General features: G+C 47.6%; 2 protein-coding genes across 2 annotated transcripts; one reads left to right on the forward strand and one right to left on the reverse strand.

The window, feature by feature from the left end:
- Positions 1-1,678: 1,678 nt before the first annotated feature.
- On the forward strand, positions 1,679-2,599 carry LOC125548420. The gene is made up of 3 exons (XM_048712018.1): positions 1,679-1,912; positions 2,022-2,170; positions 2,285-2,599. Exons 1-3 carry the CDS (start codon positions 1,766-1,768, stop codon positions 2,325-2,327), a joined length of 339 nt encoding a protein of 112 aa, XP_048567975.1. The 5' UTR covers positions 1,679-1,765; the 3' UTR covers positions 2,328-2,599.
- Positions 2,600-12,369: 9,770 nt separating this feature from the next.
- On the reverse strand, positions 12,370-17,555 carry LOC125548421. Its single transcript, XM_048712019.1, has 2 exons — positions 17,182-17,555; positions 12,370-12,555 (listed from the first exon to the last, which is right to left on the reverse strand). Exons 1-2 carry the CDS (start codon positions 17,547-17,549, stop codon positions 12,552-12,554), a joined length of 372 nt encoding a protein of 123 aa, XP_048567976.1. The 5' UTR covers positions 17,550-17,555; the 3' UTR covers positions 12,370-12,551.
- Between the last annotated feature and the right edge of the window lie 1,450 nt (positions 17,556-19,005).

Here is a 19,005-nt window from a genome sequence, read left to right on the forward strand (position 1 = left end):
GAGGAATCCTTAACTAGAGGGGAAAACGAAGTAGCTTTTTTTAGAAGAAAAACTTGGTAGCTTTTTTTTGAGTTAAAAAACCTGAGTAGCTTTTTTTTGAGCAATAAAAACTGAGTAGCTTTGTAATCTGTTGGGGCTTCTCTTTGTTGGGCCTTGTATTGTGGAGCCCAGCTTTATGCGGCTTAAGGAAGGCTAAGCACCTGGACGTGAGGCCGGGATATGGGTGAATCCTAAGCGCCCGTTGGCAAACGGGCGTGTGAACTCTGAAGGGCTCGGTTAGTTGGGCTCGGTCCATTTTGCTTTCCTCCTCTTTGTGTTAAAAAATACCGTGCCGTGAAGGAGTCGAACCTGTGACCTCCTCTCCGAAGGTTGGTTGGTGTAACTACCCCGCCAACCAACACGACCGTGCTAACATTTAAATCTATTCGTCTTTTATTTGATCCTTTTTTCTTCTTTTCTTTTTTTCCTTTTTGTTTTTTGTTTTCTTCTTTTTCCTTGCCTGATGAATTGTCCACAAATACGTGAACTTTTTCTTCAAATCGATGAATTTTTTCCCATAATACATTAATTATTTTTGAATTTCAATGATTTTTTTTCAAAATCAATGAACTTTTTTCAATTTGGATGATTTTTTCCCAATATTGATGAACTTTTTTCAAAATTGATGAACAGTTTTTCAAATATATGTTTTTTTTCAAAATTGACAAACTTTTTTCAGAATCGATGAACTTTTTTTTCAAATTCGATGCACTTTTTTCAAAATTGATGAACTTTTAACAAAAAATCGATGAACCTTTTTTTAAATATATGAACTTTTTTCAAACGGGTGAACTTGTTTCTTTAAATCTTTAAATCTTTTTTGATTTCACATTTTTATTTCATAAAAAATAGAAAAACTGGGTGGTTTTTTCCTACCGGATCAACGACAAAAAGACAAAAAAAACTAGGCCGCAAGCGAGCGACCGATCCGCTAAGCGAGCGATCGAAATCACCATAAAACTCGGTTTAGGGAACCTTGTAGAAGGTTCCTAAAACCGGTTGGCCGCACTTATGTAAATCTTGAAGTGGGCCGACCCATGTTTGTCGCTCGCATCGCTGCTTTGTACGGTAGCCCGACAGTTTGCCGCAGCGAGTGGCGAATAGGGATTTCCTTCCGGAGCGCCAGCAGTGCGATCGAACTCAGCGCTCGTGGGCCCGCCCATGCCAGTGACAGTGCGAGCGCCAGGTTGTTAACGGGCGCCTGCAACGCTGGCTAGGAGCTTCCGGGGGAATGTATGTAGTGCACTCGCACTTGTGGTGCTACCGGTGCACCGAATATGATAAAATGTTTTTAAAAATCTGAAAAAAAAATCTAGCACGTTGACGCAACATCAACGTATGATGTCACAAAATTTCGTATAAAAATTTGAAATATTTTTTTAGATACAAAAATAACAAATTTGACTTTAGTGTGATAATAGGCCAAATCTAAAGCCCAAGTTATGTTATGTACTATTCAGTGTTGAATTTATCATTTTTGTTTTTCGAATTAGGTTTTGAATTTTGATTTTAAATTTTGTGACAACTTACATTGATGTTGTGTGAGTGTGCTAATTTTTTTCCAGAATTTTTTGAACATTTTAAAAAATACAATATGAGCTCGGTGCACCGGTAGCACCACAAGCTCCGGTGCACCAGATATTTTCCCGAGCTTTCGGGATGTTTCTAAAAAAAAAAAGCTCCCGGGATAACCCACACGGCTCGGCTCGATTCGCAACACTCGGTGATGGAATCCGGCGGCGGCGCCCGCGTACGGCGGCAGCTCCAAGCCGTGGGACGTGTCGCAGCGTACCTCGGCGGCGGCTTCCTCCTCCTCTCCACAGCATCCACCGCCGCCGTCCGGTCCCTCCGCTTCCTCTCCGATACCAACCAGGTAACGCCCCTCCAAGTCCCCAATCCATCCAAAGTCCAGAGCACAAATCCTTCACTGCTACCATGCCTTTGCTCTGACTGCGATAACATCCAATCTGCACTGTTACCAGAGAAAATTCGCGATGCAGTGTGGTGCCTGCGAGGGGAAGGGAACCTACGGGTGCAGGCTCTGCAGGGGTAGCGCCACGGTCGAATGGTCTCCGCTCTACGACCCGGTGTTCGTTAACCCGTGTCTCTGCCCTACTTGTGATGGTACCAGGTTGGCCTTGTTTTACGTAGCTTGCTTCTTCCTGGTTGCTGCTGGATGCTACTAGTATTAGTTTTGCCATGGACGTTCCTTCCTTGATTTGTTCACATTTGTTCACATTTTCAGGGTACAGCGCTGCTTGAATTGCCTGGGCAAAGGCTATGCATGAAGGAACAATTTGTATCAAACGCCACTTTTTATGAGTGGACTGTTTGCATCATCAATTTCTTTTGTTACCTGTTTGAAGCTTAGGTGCGTATTCTTAGAAGCGGGTGTTAAAAAGTGTTGTCAGAGGAGGCATTGTATTTTGCTCATGGAATGTAATTGATTGATGACCAAACTGTCCTGTTTGTGCTGAGAAACCAAAGAATAATTTATGTTTCAGTACAAAATGAACTAGTATCAAGGTGCGAATTAAAATGGAAAAGTGACTTCTTTTAATTAAACTCTGTTTTTTAGTTAGAAGTTGTAGAATTGATCTCAGTTCATTGAGTTTTCAGATAATGAGACTTTGATATAGGAATGTCTGACTGGTTTTATTTTGTTCAGTATGAACTTAAACCAGAACCTGATTGTATATGCATTATTTTGGGAGTAATCTGCATCCCAACAAAGAAAAATACCGCACTCCAACTTTGATGGTTAGTTTGGAAATTAACTCGCTGCTAGTATTATTTTGGGATCCATGGTCCACACATGGTGGCTGTGATGACAAGGGGCCATTCACTGTCATCTGAAATTTTGAATCATTCCTTCATCTAGTTGATGACATTTAATCACACTACACGATGGGTAGCAATTTCTTTTAACATGTATGTAGTGACGCTATTTGGTCCTAAGTCAACGGGATCATTTCTTGGCCAAACTTTTTATATAAATACAATACTTGATCATATTTGATAAAAAAAATGTTTTTTTCTTACTTTTTATGCAATTACTAAATTATTTTGCACATATAGTGCGTGCTGGCACCCGAGAGCTGGCCATTTTTCTTTCTCATTCTTAGAAAATTCAGAACGTAGATGTGGTGAAGAGGTTTGGTGCACGTCTGAATGTTTGTTTCACGAGTCTGAAATATAAATGTTGACATGAGGAAGGAAAATTGACTACGCCCCAGTTGCTCAGCTATGTGAATCGTTGAGGACCCTGTCTCTAAAATATGAATGCTGACATGATGAAGGAAAATTAAGCACCCCCATTTGCTAGGCATCTCCAATGGCAACTCATAAATTTAGGGCATCTCCAATGGCAACCCGTAAATTTTCTCCCGCATCCGTGTCTATAGACTGGTCTACTTAGAGCATCTCCAACGGCAACCCACAAATTTCCTCCCGCATCCGTCCGCAGAAAGGGGGATCAGTCCCCGGACACGGATGCAGGAGGGCGTCATCCAACCATAGCCGCATACATTTCAAACTGCATTTTAACTAACCGGACGAAATTCATGCAAAGCGGTCGATATTCATCAAAATTCAAATAGAAAGTAGCACAAACCATCCATACATAGCATGCAAATTAAGTCTAGTACAACAATGTCTCTAATTTGACTGCATCCCGGATGTCCAACATTTTTTTCATGAACGGGTCATGTCGTTCCACACAAACTCCCCCCTTCTGGTTCCTCCAACAGTGTGCGCACGTAAATGGCCGTCCCTCTATACTGTCGTACACCACGGCGGCGCATGCGGGGTACATTGTGACGCCCTCGATTTGACCGTACACTAATCATACATGCAAACATGTACGATCAAGATCAGGGACTCACGGGAAGATATCACAACACAACTCTAAAAATAAATAAGCCATACAAGCATCATAATACAAGACAAGGGCCTCGAGGGCTCGAATACAAGTGTTCGATCATAGACGAGTCAGCGAAAGCAACAATATCTGAGTACAGACATAAGTTAAAGAAGGTGCCATAAGATGGCTAGCACAAAAGTAGCATCGATCGAAAAGGCAAGGCCTCCTACCTCGGACCTCCTAACTAATCCTCGAAGCCGTACTCCACGTAGAAACACCCTCGGGATCCTCTATCTCCTGGACTCCATCATCTGGTTGCGACATCCGAGAAGAAAGGAAAAGGGAAAAAAGGGGGAGCAAAGCAACCGTGAGTACTCATCCAAAGTACTCGCAAGCAAGGATCTACACTACATATGGTATCAATGAAGTGGGTAGTATATGTGGACTGAACTACAGAAAGCCAGAATAAGAGGGGGATAGCTAGTCCTATCGAAGACTACGCTTCTGGCAACCTCCATCTTGAAGCAGTAGAAGAGAGTAGATGGTAAGTTAACCAAGTATCACCGCATAGCATAATCCTACCCGACGATCCTCTCCTCGTCGCCCTGTGAGAGAGCGATCATCGGGTTGTATCTGGCACTTGGAAGGGTGTGTTTTATTAAGTATCTGGTTCTAGTTGTCATAAGGTCAAGGTACAACTCCGGGTCGTCCTTTTACCGAGGGATACGGCTATTCGAATAGATAAACTTCCCTGCAGGGGTGCACCACATTTCCCAACATGCTCGATCTCCTTTGGCCGGACACACTTTCCTGGGTCATGCCCGGCCTCGGAAGATCAACACGTCGCAGCCCTACCTAGGCACAACAGAGAGGTCAACACTCCAGTCTAAATCCTAGGGCGCATGGGTCTGGGCCCATCGCCCGTTGCACACATGCACGTCGCGTGGGCGGCCGGTAAGCAGACCTAGCCTCCCTAATACAAGAGCAGGCGTTCCAGTCCAATCCGGCGCGCGCCGCTCAGTCGCTGACGTCAAGAAGGCTTCGGCTGATATCACGACGTCGAGTGCCCAACTGTTCCCGCGTAGTTGGTTAGTGCATATAGGCCAGTGGCCAGACTCCGATCAAATACCAAGATCTCGTTAAGCATGTTATTTTGAAGTAACCGCGAACGCCGACCAGGGCCAGGCCCACCTCTCTCCTAGGTGGTCTCAACCTGCCCTGTCGTTCCGCCACAAAGTAACGGTCGGGGGTCGTCGGGAACCCAGGCCCACCACTACCTGGATGGAACCACCTGCCCCTTCAGCCCCCACATCGGAATCATTTGCGAGTACTCAACGAGCCGACCCGACTTTAGTCACAACATATATCATGTGTAGTATGTATAGTATATATATATACCCGTGATCACCTCCCAAGTGATTATGGCCCGATAGTATAGCATGGCAGACGGACAAGAATGAAGGGCCACTCATGGAAAAGTAGCATCCTATACTAAGCATTTAGGATTGCAGGTAAGGGTAACAACTGTAGCAACAATGACATGCTATGCATCAGAATAGGATTAACCGAAAGCAGTAACATGCTACACTACTCTAATGCAAGCAGTAGAGAGAAGAATAGGTGATATCTGGTGATCAAGGGGAGGGCTTGCCTGGTTGCTCTAGCAAGGAGGTGTCGTCAACAACGTAGTCGATCGGGGCACCAGCAGCGGCGTCAGTCTCGTAGTCTACCAGAGAGAAGAGGAGGGAAGAAACAATGAATGCAATGCAAACAGATGCATATCGATGCATGACATGACAAGTAAGGGTGCTAGGTGTGCCCTAACGCAGTAGGAGGTGATATCGGCGAAGGAGGAACACAACCGGGAAAGTATCCCCGGTGTTTCGCGTTTTCGGACAGATGAACCGGAGGGGGAAAGTTGCGTGTTCGCTATGCTAGGGATGTGTGGCGGACCAACGGGCTACGTAACCGGATTCATCTCGTTTTTCTGAGCAACTTTCATATATATATATATATATATAAAACTTTTTCATCGGAGTTACGGTTAATTTTCTATGATTTTCCAAAGTTTTAAATGATTTTATTGATTTATTTATATTCCAAAATTTAATCAGTAAATACTATTGTCACATAGTGCAGTGCCAGCCATAGGTGTATGACACGTGGGGTCAGGGTCAAAGTCAACCGTCTAGTCAGCTGTTGACTGGGTCAACATTGACTGGTCAAACAAGGCAATGGGGCCCACTGTCATGGACTAGTTTAATTAAGCAGGTTTAGTTAGAATAAATATGTTTATTGGGCTTAATAAGATTAATTAATTAAGTTAATTAAGCGTTTAACTAATTAATTAATTATTTTTATTTTAACATTTTTTCTTCTGTCTTTTTTTATCTAAACAGGGGCCGCATGGGGCCCCCTTGCAGTGTCATAGGGGCCAGCGGGGCGGGCTACTGGGCGCGGGCGCTCGCCCGAACGCGCACGGGCGTGAGGGCGCATTGTGGCCGGGCCAGGGCTGCGCTGGCGACGGCGGCGGCAGGGACAAGCAAGGGCGTCCGGCGAAGGGAAGGTGGGGCTGCGGCAGTAGCGGCGGAGGCGGAGCCAGAGCGAGCGGGCGGGTCGAGGCCGGTCGGCGGGGAGCAGCCGGCGCGCGGGGTGTGCACGAGAGCAGGAAGGCGCGAGGCAGGGGCGAGCGACGAGCGCAACTCGGGGGCGTGGACGTCACGGGGGGTGGGCGGCGGAGGCGGCCGGCAACAGCGGGCAGAAGGGCAGGCGGGGCGGACGGGTGAGGCGCGGCGGGTGCAGCGGACGGTGAGCTCGGTTCGTCCGGTGCGGGCACAGGAGCAGAGCTCCGGCATAGGAGGGAGGCAGCAGCAGCGGGAGAGTGAGGGCGCAGTCTAGCAGAGGTGGCTGTGCGGGCCGCGGCGAGCGCACGCTGGCAGGCGCAGGGGGGCGCAGGTCGCGGCATGATCGCGGCCAGGGCGGCGCGAGGCACGGTCAGGGGAAGGCGACCGCGGACATGCGTGGTTCGCGGCGGTGACGGTGGCGGTGCTACACGAACCTGTGACTAGAGTACGCGCGTGAGCAAATGAAGAGGGAGAGGAGGTGTGCAAGCTCACAGTGAACGCGTTGACGAGCTCGGGGTGGCACGAGGTGGTCGGAGGCGAACGAATCGAACGGCGGCGCGGGTGTCCATGGCCGAAGGGGATGGGTCGATGGCAGCGGCTCCAGGGCGCTCCAGCTCAAGTAGGTTCACGTAGAGAACGAATACGAAGAGGCCCGTCTCCTGGACATCTTCTGGCGCCATGGGGAGGCAAGTGGCCGCGGGATCGAGTGACGCATGTCGACAGCAGCGTCGGGCGAGGGAAGAGGAAGAGGGGAGACGCGAGAGGGTGAGTGGGGCTAGGGTTCGACAGAGGGGGTCAACGGCGACCATGTAGGGTGGCGGGGTGGTCTGGATGGCCGCCACGCGGCGGATCCGTGCCATGGACGCACGCCCGGCGTCCAGCGCGCTCCGTGAACAGGGAAGACGATGGAGGGGCTAAGTTGGGCTGGGCTGGAGTGTTGCGCGGCTGGGCCAAATGAACATTGCAGCCAAGCCTTTTCCTTCACTTTTCTTTTTTTTCCTTTTTCTTTTTCTTTTAATTTCAGCAACCCATTTTGTTTTGCAAATTGGTAGGCCTCAAAAATACTTTTGTAAAATATGGAATGGTGCCCCCTAATTACTTTGCATCATCTAGCATTGCCATAAAATGGTTTGGTATTTAATACAAATGCTTGGTAATTTTTATAATCCAGAAGGCATTTAAATTATTGCTTTAGTCACTGTTTACTTATTATAGGGCAATTAAATATTTTATAATAATGTGGTTTCTTCACCATATTTACTTATGAATTATTTGGCACAACCCGAACATTTTAATTTTAATGTTTTAAAACTTTTAATGTTTGTTTGATATTTAATTTAAACTCAAACCGGTTTCAAACTAACGCGAGATTAGCAATAGTAACCGAGGTGACGTCGCATCATTAGCAGAGGTTCACTGTAGCTTAAATATCCGGGCATCACAATTCTCCTCCACTATAAGAAATCTCGTCCCAAGATTTAAGAGGGGAGCAAGGGGGAAGGGATTGGGTTACGAAAAATCTAACGGATCTTCTCGGTCTTGGTTGCTCTTCTCGAAGAGGTCGATCCATTATGTTGATGTTTTCATTTCTCTGCTTTGGGTCATCGTGATGAAGTCATCATTCTTTCTTCGGGAATTCCATCGTACTTAGGAAAGAATAAAGGGTGGGTAGTCCGGGAGAACGGACCTGCAAGGTTGACTATCTGGTAGCTAACATCAGGGAAGGTGGCAGAAAGTAACTGTCGTACTGAAACTTAAGAAAATATCGTGAGCAAAGTAAGAAAGTACCATGAGAAGTTTCAAGCGGGTAGGCAATTCGTTTGAAGTCTGAAACAAAGTGTAAAAGGGGGTCCAGAGCAATGGGAATAGATTTAGTGTTTGATACCAAAATAGATCACTAGGTAGGTGGCCCGTGAATTACATACGAAGTCAAGCGCGAGGAATAACTTTGACAACAGGGTGTATAGGAGAGTCAGGTTTCGATCATGGGACCTGTGGGTTATGGGCCCACCATGTGGGTTAAAAGTAGGAAGGGCTGATGGCGTCTTGCACGATCATGTAAGCAAGGCATGTCAGAGGATAGCCTATCAGTTATGTCGGCAACAATATCGGTACCAAGGGCGAGGGACGAAGAGAACCATTTTCCTGCTCGTTGAACGAGGCGGACTAATAGGCAAAGTTCCCGTCCATCGGTGGTTACCGGAATGTCATCAACAATAGTAACATGGTCTTACTGACAGAGTGGTACAATGAGGTGTTTACATAAGCAGGGAAATATTACTACTTATATAATACATATCCCAATAAGGTTTAAACAAACCAATGGAAATGAAAAGGGATTATTAGTTTTAAACAGAACAATGGAAAGGAAAATGTGTATACACACATATTTCAGGGATATATCCTTCCCAAGGACAAGCAGAGCATGATATCCATGACAGGATATAATGTAGAAAACCCTTTAGGAAAGGAGAGAGAATTTTCATGAAATTACACATACAACGGTGTTTGGATAATTGAGCAAGAAACATTTAGCATTGGGCTTCAAATGTTCTTTGTTGAAAATTGGAGTACCACGGGCATGTTTCAAGATAGCATTAACATGGTCATCAGGTAAGATCAGGCTATGGATACACAAAGGATCCATCAGGAATAACTTATACAATAAGTCTTATAATTTCCTCATGGAAGAATGGCTAATCTTGCTAAAAAGGAAACTATAACAACAGGTCCTCCGGCCATGTGTGCTAGGCATGACATCACCTTATCAAGTTAAAGACCAATGTTATAACTCTTGGGAATCTGTTCCAACCATCATATTTGACCGAGATTTAGATCTAATTGGTGTCAGGATACCTCAAACTCAAGATGCCTGAGATGAAAAGGTGCAACAAAAATTTACGAGATGACATTGTAAGATCCTCGGGAAACGAACTATGTAAGCGAGTTCCGAAATAAGAGTTCCTCATTAAATCAAGGAGAGGATGAGGAGGTAGCTGATGAATTCAGCGACAATTAATCGAGATTTTCAAAGGATGGATTTCCAAAGTTATATGAGTAAGGTGATAACATTTGTCAGATCAAATGATATAATTATGTGTGCTCGAGGGAAACATACACAATTAAACATTGGTTGAAAGGTGCACTCGAAATATGGGCTTAGGTAGCTTGATAAATGGTAGAATGGTGGTTCGATAACCAATGGTCTAAGAATGAAATGTCGACCACTAACTTCAATGCAATAGGGTTGCTAGAACTTTTGACTTCGCACATCATAGTTCAATTGTCGGTTTTCCGGTTAGAAACAACACCGGGACCAAGGAATGAAAAAAAATGGCAAGAAGTATCACTTGTACCAAGAATTCATAAGAGGTGGTGAAATTCTCATGACATTCTTGACATAAAAGATGGTAGTACTCCAAGGTAAAGAAGAATAATTGCTGGATAGCAAGGATCTCCAGGTATAGCACAAAAACATGAACAAGTTTGTGTTGGAGGGAAAGCAATAATGTTGTCGATGATAACACAAATCATCGAGGGGCAAGGATGGTACTTGTCATCATGAATTTGATTGATATTCTGGAAGGAGTCCAAATGTTGATGATGATCACGACAAATTTTTGTTGAGAGGATCCACGAAGAAGCAATCGAACAACGACTGCATCAAGCAAAAGGAGTGTTGTAGCGAAGGATTATTAGAACCACGGATACGTATCCAACTCGAAATCAAGCTTGCTGTTTGAGGTGAAATGATATGATGAGGAAGATCAACGTAAGCTTAGCTCATCGTCGAAAATTATTCTCCGAGAATAAGGACCAGGTATCACAGTTAAAATTTAGGACACTAATGATATAGCCGATCAGGCTAGGAATGACTTGAAGGATTAATAATCTCATAAGCATCGGAGATTACTTAGAGTTATTTGAATCTAAGTGTGGAATTGATTCACTTACCAGTGTCCTTGAGTGTCTAACAACTCATAACCTGGGGAAAATTGGAATCGATGATAAATAATACTTGAAGAAGAACTCATAAGAAGTTATGTAGTTCCTTGATATTCTCAAGATACGAGAGGGTATACTCAAGGGCAAATAAGAATATAAACTGAATTGGACCGTTGACTTGTGATAGCATATACTTTAATCTTGTCAGAATAGACGAGGCAATGGATTGGTTTCCTTTCGGATACATTGAATAAGGTTAGCATGGTCGGAACCATAACTACAAGGGATCCAATTTACGATACCGGAAGAATTATTCAAATGATTAAATATTCTTGCAAGAAGCTTTCATGATAAGTTCCACATTGTGTCCATGGGCATGAACACAAAGGTTCAAGGTCGACTCCCTTTTCCTCAATGCATAACCTTTCATTCACTTCTCGCGTTTGATGAAGTTGCAGTGTTGAAATTTTATCAGGCGAAATACCAGAAGAGTATGACTCGTGAAAACTTTCGAGTTCACACATATTAAGGAAGGCATAGGTTCAACCCATCGGGACATCATGGAAACATATACCACAAGCTTCAATAGTAAATATCACCAGCTCGAGCATGGTTGGTCAAATCAATAAATAGGATTTACCAATGGCATTATCTATCAGGGAAAGAACTTCCAAGGTGATTGAATATGAAGGACGTTGTCGGATAAAATACAACAAAGGATCCGATGGCCCACAAGGGGTCTGATGTGAGCATCGGTACCCAACTAGAGGGAGAAGGGATCATATTATAGAAGCAACTAACTAACTCAAAGCTCAAATGCAAAGGAATTATGAATTCCAAGACAAGGGATCAGAAGCAATGTTCTGATTAGGGATGGATAAGTAGAATAGCCTTAGGGGTACAATCAATGGCAATTTGATTGGTCGAGATCCAGCTCATGTTTAAAATGACGTCTGAGCCAGAAGGATAATCCTAGGATTCAGCTGATGATTGTGAACATTCACAACTTATTGAATCAATGGACTCAAAAATGATAGTGACAAACGATGCCAATAAGATTACCAGACTTATGGGATTAATCATAATGCAAGCAAGCAAGAATTTCAAGAGCAATATGCGGTTGAGGATTTTCGGAAGATCGAATGGTATTTCGAAGACTTTTGTGAAATACTTGAATCAACTGGGGATAAGCGGATACTCGATAAGTGCGAGAAATTATCCGTAGGGGTATTCATGTGGCAAAGAACTGCAAGGCAGTAGGCACAAAGTATTCTCAAAACAATACAGAGAATTCTGGGGTATCTTGTAATAATAAGATCATCGGGGAATGATTGTATGAATGACAAGTGTACGTGGTCATCCATAGGGGTTTATTGATGGAAGGGAATTACAAAAGCGACGTGCACAAAGTCTTGAAAGAACATCAAAGAGTATATTCAGAATCTTCTGGTGCAGCAGGCGATGATCTGTAATAAGGGGCTCTCCAGCAGGAAGTGGGTACGAGAACCTAGAGTTAGATTTAGTATATTCGTTTAACCCGAATAGAGGAGAGATCAGAATCCCAGAGTATAGACGAGGAATAAAAGATCCTAATGCCACCCAATGGCGACGTGGGCCCGTAAGCCGCACTGCCATAATAGTAAAAAGTTTTTGAATGACTAGACTGAACTTCGGCCAAGGAGTGTGGAAGGGGGATTCCTACAGGCAGTCGACTCTGATACCAACTTGTGACGCCCCTGATTTGACCGTATACTAATCATACACGCAAACGTGTACGATCAAGATCAGGGACTCACGGGAAGATATCACAACACAACTCTAAAAATAAATAAGTCATACAAGCATCATAATATAAGCCAGGGGCCTCGAGGGCTCGAATAGACGTGCTCGATCATAGACGAGTCAGCGAAAGCAACAATATTTGAGTACAGACATAAGTTAAACAAGGTGCCAAAAGATGGCTAGCACAAAAGTAGCATCGATCGAAAAGGCAAGGCCTCCTACCTCGGACCTCCTAACTAATCCTCGAAGCCGTACTCCATGTAGAAACATCCTCGGGATCATCTATCTCCTGGACTCCATCATCTGGTTGCGACATCCGAGAAGAAAGGAAAAGGGAAAAAAGGGGGAGCAAAGCAACCGTGAGTACTCATCCAAAGTACTCGCAAGCAAGGATCTACACTACATATGCATTGGTATCAATGAAATGGGTAGTATCCGTGGACTGAATTGCAGAAAGCCAGAATAAGAGGGGGATAGCTGGTCCTATCGAAGACTATGCTTCTGGTAGCCTCCATCTTGAAGCGGTAGAAGAGAGTAGATGGTAAGTTAGCCAAGTATCATCACATAGCATAATCCGACCCGGCGATCCTTTCCTCGTCGCCCTGTGAGAGACCGATCACAGGGTTGTATCTGGCACTTGGAAGGGTGTGTTTTATTAAGTATCCGGTTCTAGTTGTCATAAGGTCAAGGTACAACTCTGGGTCGTCCTTTTACCAAGGGACACGGCTATTCGAATAGATAAACTTCCTTGCAGGGATGCACCACATTTTCCAACACGCTCGATCCCCTTTGGCCAGACACACTTTCCTGGGTCATGCCCGGCCTCGGAAGATCAACACGTCGCAGCCCTACCTAGGCACAACAGAGAGGTCATCATGCCGGTCTAAATCCTATGGTGCAGGGGTTTGGGCGCATCGCCCGTTTCACACCTGCACGTTGCGTGGGCGGACGGTAAGCAGACCTAGCCTCCCTAATACAAGAGCAGGTGTCCCAGTCCAATCCCGCGTAGTTGGTTAGTGCGTATAGGCCAGTGGCCAGACTCAGATCAAATACCAAGATCTCGTTAAGCGTGTTATTTTGAAGTATCCGTGAATGCCTACCAGGGCCAGGACCACCTCTCTCCTAGGTGGTCTCAACCTGCCCTATCGCTCTGCCACAAAGTAATAGTCAGGACCCGTCGGGAACCCAGGCCCACCACTACCTGGATGGAACCACCTGCCCCTTCAGCCCCCACATCGGAATCACTTGCAGGTACTCAACGAGCCGACCCGACTTTAGTCACAACGTGTATCATGTGTAATACGTGTAGTATATATATACCCGTGATCACCTCCCAAGTGATCATGGCCCGATAGTATAGCATGGCAGACAGACAAGAATGAAGGGTTACTGATGGAAAACTAGCATCGTATACTAAGCATTTAGGATTGCAGGTAAGGGTAACAATTGTAGCAACAATGACAGGCTATGCATCAGAATAGGATTAACCGAAAGCAGTAACATGCTACACTACTCTAATGCAAGCAGTAGAGAGAAGGATAGGCGATATTTGGTGATCAAGGGGAGGGCTTGCCTGGTTGCTCTGGCAAGGAGGGGTCGTCAACAACGTAGTCGATTGGGGCACCAGTAGCAGCGTCAGTCTCGTAGTCTATCGGAGAGAAGAGGGGGGAAGAAACAATGAATATAATGCAAACAGATGCATATCGATGCATGACATGACAAGTAACGGTGCTAGTGTTGGGGAACGTAGCAGAAATTCAAAATTTTCCTACGTGTCACCAAGATCTATCTATGGAGAGACTAGCAACGAGGGGAAGGAGAGTGCATCTACATACCCTTGTAGATCGCTAAGCGGAAGCGTTCAAGAGAACGGGGTTGATGGAGTCGTACTCGTCGTGATCCAAATCACCGATGATCCTAGTGCCGAACGGACGGCACCTCCGCGTTCAACACACGTACAGCCCGGTGACGTCTCCCATGCCTTGATCCAGCAAGGAGAGAGGGAGAGGTTGAGGAAGACTCCATCCAGCAGCAGCACAATGGCGTGGTGGTGATGGAGGAGCGTGGCAATCCTGCAGGGCTTCGCCAAGCACCGCGAGATATGAGGAGAAAGAGAGGGAGGGCTGCACCAACAGGCAGAGATCAGATCACATGTTATGGGCAGCCCCTAGGCCTCACTATATATAGGGGATAGGGAGGAGGGTGCGCCCCCTCTAGGGTTCCCACCCCTAGGGGGGGGCAGCCCTAGATGGGAAAGGGGAGGCGGCCAAGGGGAGGAATCCCTCCTCCCCAAGGCACCTAGGAGGTGCCTTCCCCTCCTAGGACTCTTCCTTTTAGGGTTTCCCCACCCTAGGCGCATGGGCCCTAGGGGGAAGTGGCGCCCCAGCCCACTTTGGGCTGGATCCCTTCCCACTTCAGCCCATGGGGCCCTCCGGGATAGGTGGCCCCACCCGGTGGACCCCCGGGACCCTTCCGGTGGTCCCGGTACAATACCGATGACCCCAAAACTTGTCCCGATGGCCGAAATAGGACTTCCTATATATAAATCTTTACCTCCGGACCATTCCGGAACTCCTCGTGACGTACGGGATCTCATCCGGGACTCCGAACAACGTTCGATAAACACATACAAACTTCCTTTATAATCCTAGCGTCATCGAACCTTAAGTGTGTAGACCCTACGGGTTCGGGAGACATGCAGACATGACCGAGACGTTCTCCGGTCAATAACCAACAGCGGGATCTGGATACCCATGTTGGCTCCCACATGTTCCACGATGATCTCATCGGATGAACCACGATGTCAAGGACTTAATCAATCCCGTATACAATTCCCTTTGTCTATCGGTATGATACTTGCCCGAGATTCGATCGTCGGTATCCCAATACCTTGTTCAATCTCGTTACCGGCAAGTCTCTTTACTCGTTCCGTAACACATCATCCCGTGATCAACTCCTTGATCACATTGTGCACATTATGATGATGTCCTACCGAGTGGGCCCAGAGATACCTCTCCGCTTACACGGAGTGACAAATCCCAGTCTCGATTCGTGCTAACCCAACAGACACTTTCGGAGATACCTGTAGTGCACCTTTATAGTCACCCAGTTACGTTGTGACGTTTGGTACACCCAAAGCTTCCTACGGTATCCGGGAGTTGCACAATCTCATGGTCTAAGGAAATGATACTTGACATTAGAAAAGCTTTAGCATACGAACTACACGATCTAGTGCTATGCTTAGGATTGGGTCTTGTCCATCACATCATTCTCCTAATGATGTGATCCCGTTCTCAACGACATCCAATGTCCATGGTCAGGAAACCGTAACCATCTATTGATCAACGAGCTAGTCAACTAGAGGCTTACTAGGGACATGGTGTTGTCTATGTATCCACACATGTATCTGAGTTTCCTATCAATACAATTCTAGCATGGATAATAAACGATTATCATGAACAAGGAAATATAATAATAATCAATTTATTATTGCCTCTAGGGCATATTTCCAACAGCTAGGTGTTCCCTAACGCAGTAGGAGGTGATACCGGTGAAGGAGGAACACAACCAGGAAAGTATCCCTGGTGTTTCGTGTTTTCGGACAGATGAACCGGAGGGCGAAAGTTGTGTGTTCGCTATGCTAGGGATGCGTGGCAGACCAATCGGCTGCATAACCGGATTCGTCTCATTTTTCTGAGCAACTTTCATATATAAAACTTTTTCATCGAAGTTATGGTTAATTTTCTATGATTTTCTAAAGTTTTAAATGATTTTATTGATTTATTTATATTCAAAATTTAATCAGTAAATACTATTGTCACATAGTGCAGTGCCAGCCATAGGTGTATGACACGTGGGGTCAGGGTTAAAGTCAACCGTCTAGTCAGCTGTTGACTTGGTCAACGTTGACTGGTCAAACAAGGCAATGAGGCCCAGTGTCATGGACTAGTTTAATTTAGCAGGTTTAGTTAGACTAAATATGTTTATTAGGCTTAATAAGATTAATTAATTAAGTTAATTAGCGTTTAACTAATTAATTAATTATTTTTATTTTAACATTTCTTCTTCTCTTTTTTTATCTAAACAGGGGCCGCATGGGGCCCCCTTGCAGTGTCTCAGGGGGCAGCGGGGCGGGCTACTAGGCGCGGGCGCCCGCCCGAACGCGCACGGGCATGAGAGCACGCCGTGGCCGGGCCAGGGCTGCGTCGGCGACGACGGCGGTAGGGACAAGCGAGGGCGGCCGACGAAGGGGAGGTGGGGCTGCGGCAGCAGCGGCGGAGGCGGAGCCGGAGCGAACGGGAGGGGCGAGGCCGGTCGGCGGGGAGCAGCCGGTGCGCGGGGTGTGCACGGGAGCAGGCAGGCGCGAGGCAGGGGCGAGTGATGAGCGCGACGCGGGGGCGTCGGCATCACGGGGGGTGGGCGGCGGAGGCGGCTGACAACAGCGGGCAGAAGGGCAAGCGGGGCGGACGGGTGAGGCGTGGCAGGTGCAACGGGACGGTGAGCTCGGGATTGTCCGGTGCGGGCACAGGAGCAGAGCGCCTACACAAGAGGGAGGCAGCAGCATGAGAGTAGGGGCGGCGGCAGGGGCGGAGGAACGCCAGGAGCAGGGGGGCTAGGACAGCAGCAGCAGGTGCAGCAGCAAGGCAATGGAGGCGGGGCGAGAACGGCGCATCAGCAACAATAAGGAGAGGGCGCGGTCGGGCAGAGGTGGCTGTGCGGGCCGCGGCAAGCGCACGCCGGCAGGCGCAGGGGGGCGCGGGTCACGGTGTGATCGCGGCCAAGGCAGCAAGGGGCATGGTCAGGGGAAGGCGGCTGTGGACATGCGTGGTCGGAGTGGTCCGGGGCGGTGACGGTGCTGGTGCTACACGAACCCGCGACTAGAGTGCGCGCGTGAGCAGATTAAGAGGGAGAGGAGGTGCGCAAGCTCACAGTGAACGCGTTGACGAGCTCGGGGTGGCACGAGGTGGTCGGAGGCGAACGGATCGAACGGCGGCGCGGGCGTCCATGGCCGAAGGGGATGGGTCGATGGCGGCGGCTCCAGGGCCCTCCAGCTCGAGTAGCTTCACGTAGAGAACGAATACGAAGAGGCCCGTCTCCTGGACATCTTCTGGCGCCATGGGGAGGCAAGTGGCCGCGGGATCGAGTGACGCATGTCGACAGCAGCGTCGGGCGAGGGAAGAGGAAGAGGGGAGACGCGAGAGGGTGAGTGGGGCTAGGGTTCGACAGAGGGGGTCGACGACGACCATGTAGGGTGGCGGGGTGGTCTGGATGGCCGCCACGCAGCGGATCCGCGGCATGGACGCACGGCCGGCATCCAGCGCTCTCCGTGAATAGGGAAGACAATGGAGGAGGGTTAAGTTGGGCTGGGCTGGAGTGTTGCGCGGCTGGGCCAAATGCACAGTGCAGCCAAGCCTTTTCCTTCACGTTTCTTTTTAGTTTTTCTTTTTCTTTTAATTTCAGCAACCCATTCTGTTTTGCAAATTGGTAGGCCTCAAAAATACTTTTGTAAAATATGGAATGGTGCCCCCTAATTACTTTGCATCATCTAGCATTGCCATAAAATGGTTTGGTATTTAATACAAATGCTTGGTAATTTTTATAATTCAGAAGGCATTTAAATTATTGCTTTCGCCACTGTTTACTTATTTGTGACGCCCGGATGATTAAGCTACAGTAATCCCACGTTAACAATGCCATGTCACCTCGGTTATTGTTGCTAATCTCGCATTAGTTTGGAACCAATTCAAATTCAAAATTTAAAATGAGGGAAACAATAAAAGTTTTCAATAGTCAAAACTAAAATGTTGTAAAGGTGTTAAATAAATCATGGATAATAGTGGTAGAGAAAACTAAATTTAATAAAATGTTTAAGTGTTCAAAATAATTAAAACATAGGTTTAAATACTAAAATAAATACCTTTTGAACTTTATAAATTATTAAAGTATTTTAATTTGGGTTGAGAATTAATGTGGCAGTAGTATATTTAAAAGTATTAACTTAGGTGCTAGTGATGATTTTATTTTATATAAAACTAAAATAAAGAAAACTAAAAGTAAAAAAAAACAAAAGGAGAACAAACCCCCTCCCCACATGGGCCAATCGGCCCAGCCGGCCAACCCAACTGGGCCAGGCCGGCCCACCCCTGGCCTACACATGCCCCCACCCCCAGGAACCCTAACCGCACACCCCACTCCCCCCATGATTCCTCCCCTCCCCTCCGCACCCGCCCCCGATCCAGATCGGGGCAGCGCCCCTGCGCTCGCCGCCGCTCGCCTTGCGCCCGCCCGATGCCGCCCGTCGTCGCCCGGAGCCCGCGCCGCCGCCTGGACCTCGCCGCCTCGACCCCCGACGCCACCGTCGCCTTCCTCCTCGCCGGCGCTGTCGTCCCCGACTCCGCCTCAACCCCCGCTGCCACGTCCCTGCGCCTCGCAGTGAGGCCCCGACCTCCTCTCTTTCCCCTCCATCGTCGGCGCCGTCCGCGCGCACGCACGCGCGCTCACCGCCGAGCCCCGCCCGCTGCCTGCAGCCACTCCCTCCCCTGACCAGCGCTCGACGCGACCGGGTCGTGCCGTGGCCATGCTTGGCCCCTGCGCGCACGCGCTCGCCGCCCGCGCGTGTCTGCGCGCCCGCCTCGCTCCCGCGTCCCCTTGCTCCGCGCTTGCCTGTGGCCGGCGGCTTCCCCCTTCGATCTGGGCGTACGCCGGCTCGGGCTGGGCGCCAACGCCCGTGCGCTCTGCCCGCATCCCGCTCCG

Source organism: Triticum urartu, chromosome 3 (assembly GCF_003073215.2).
Source record: "Triticum urartu cultivar G1812 chromosome 3, Tu2.1, whole genome shotgun sequence".
In the NCBI taxonomy this organism is placed as follows: Eukaryota; Viridiplantae; Streptophyta; class Magnoliopsida; order Poales; family Poaceae; genus Triticum; species Triticum urartu.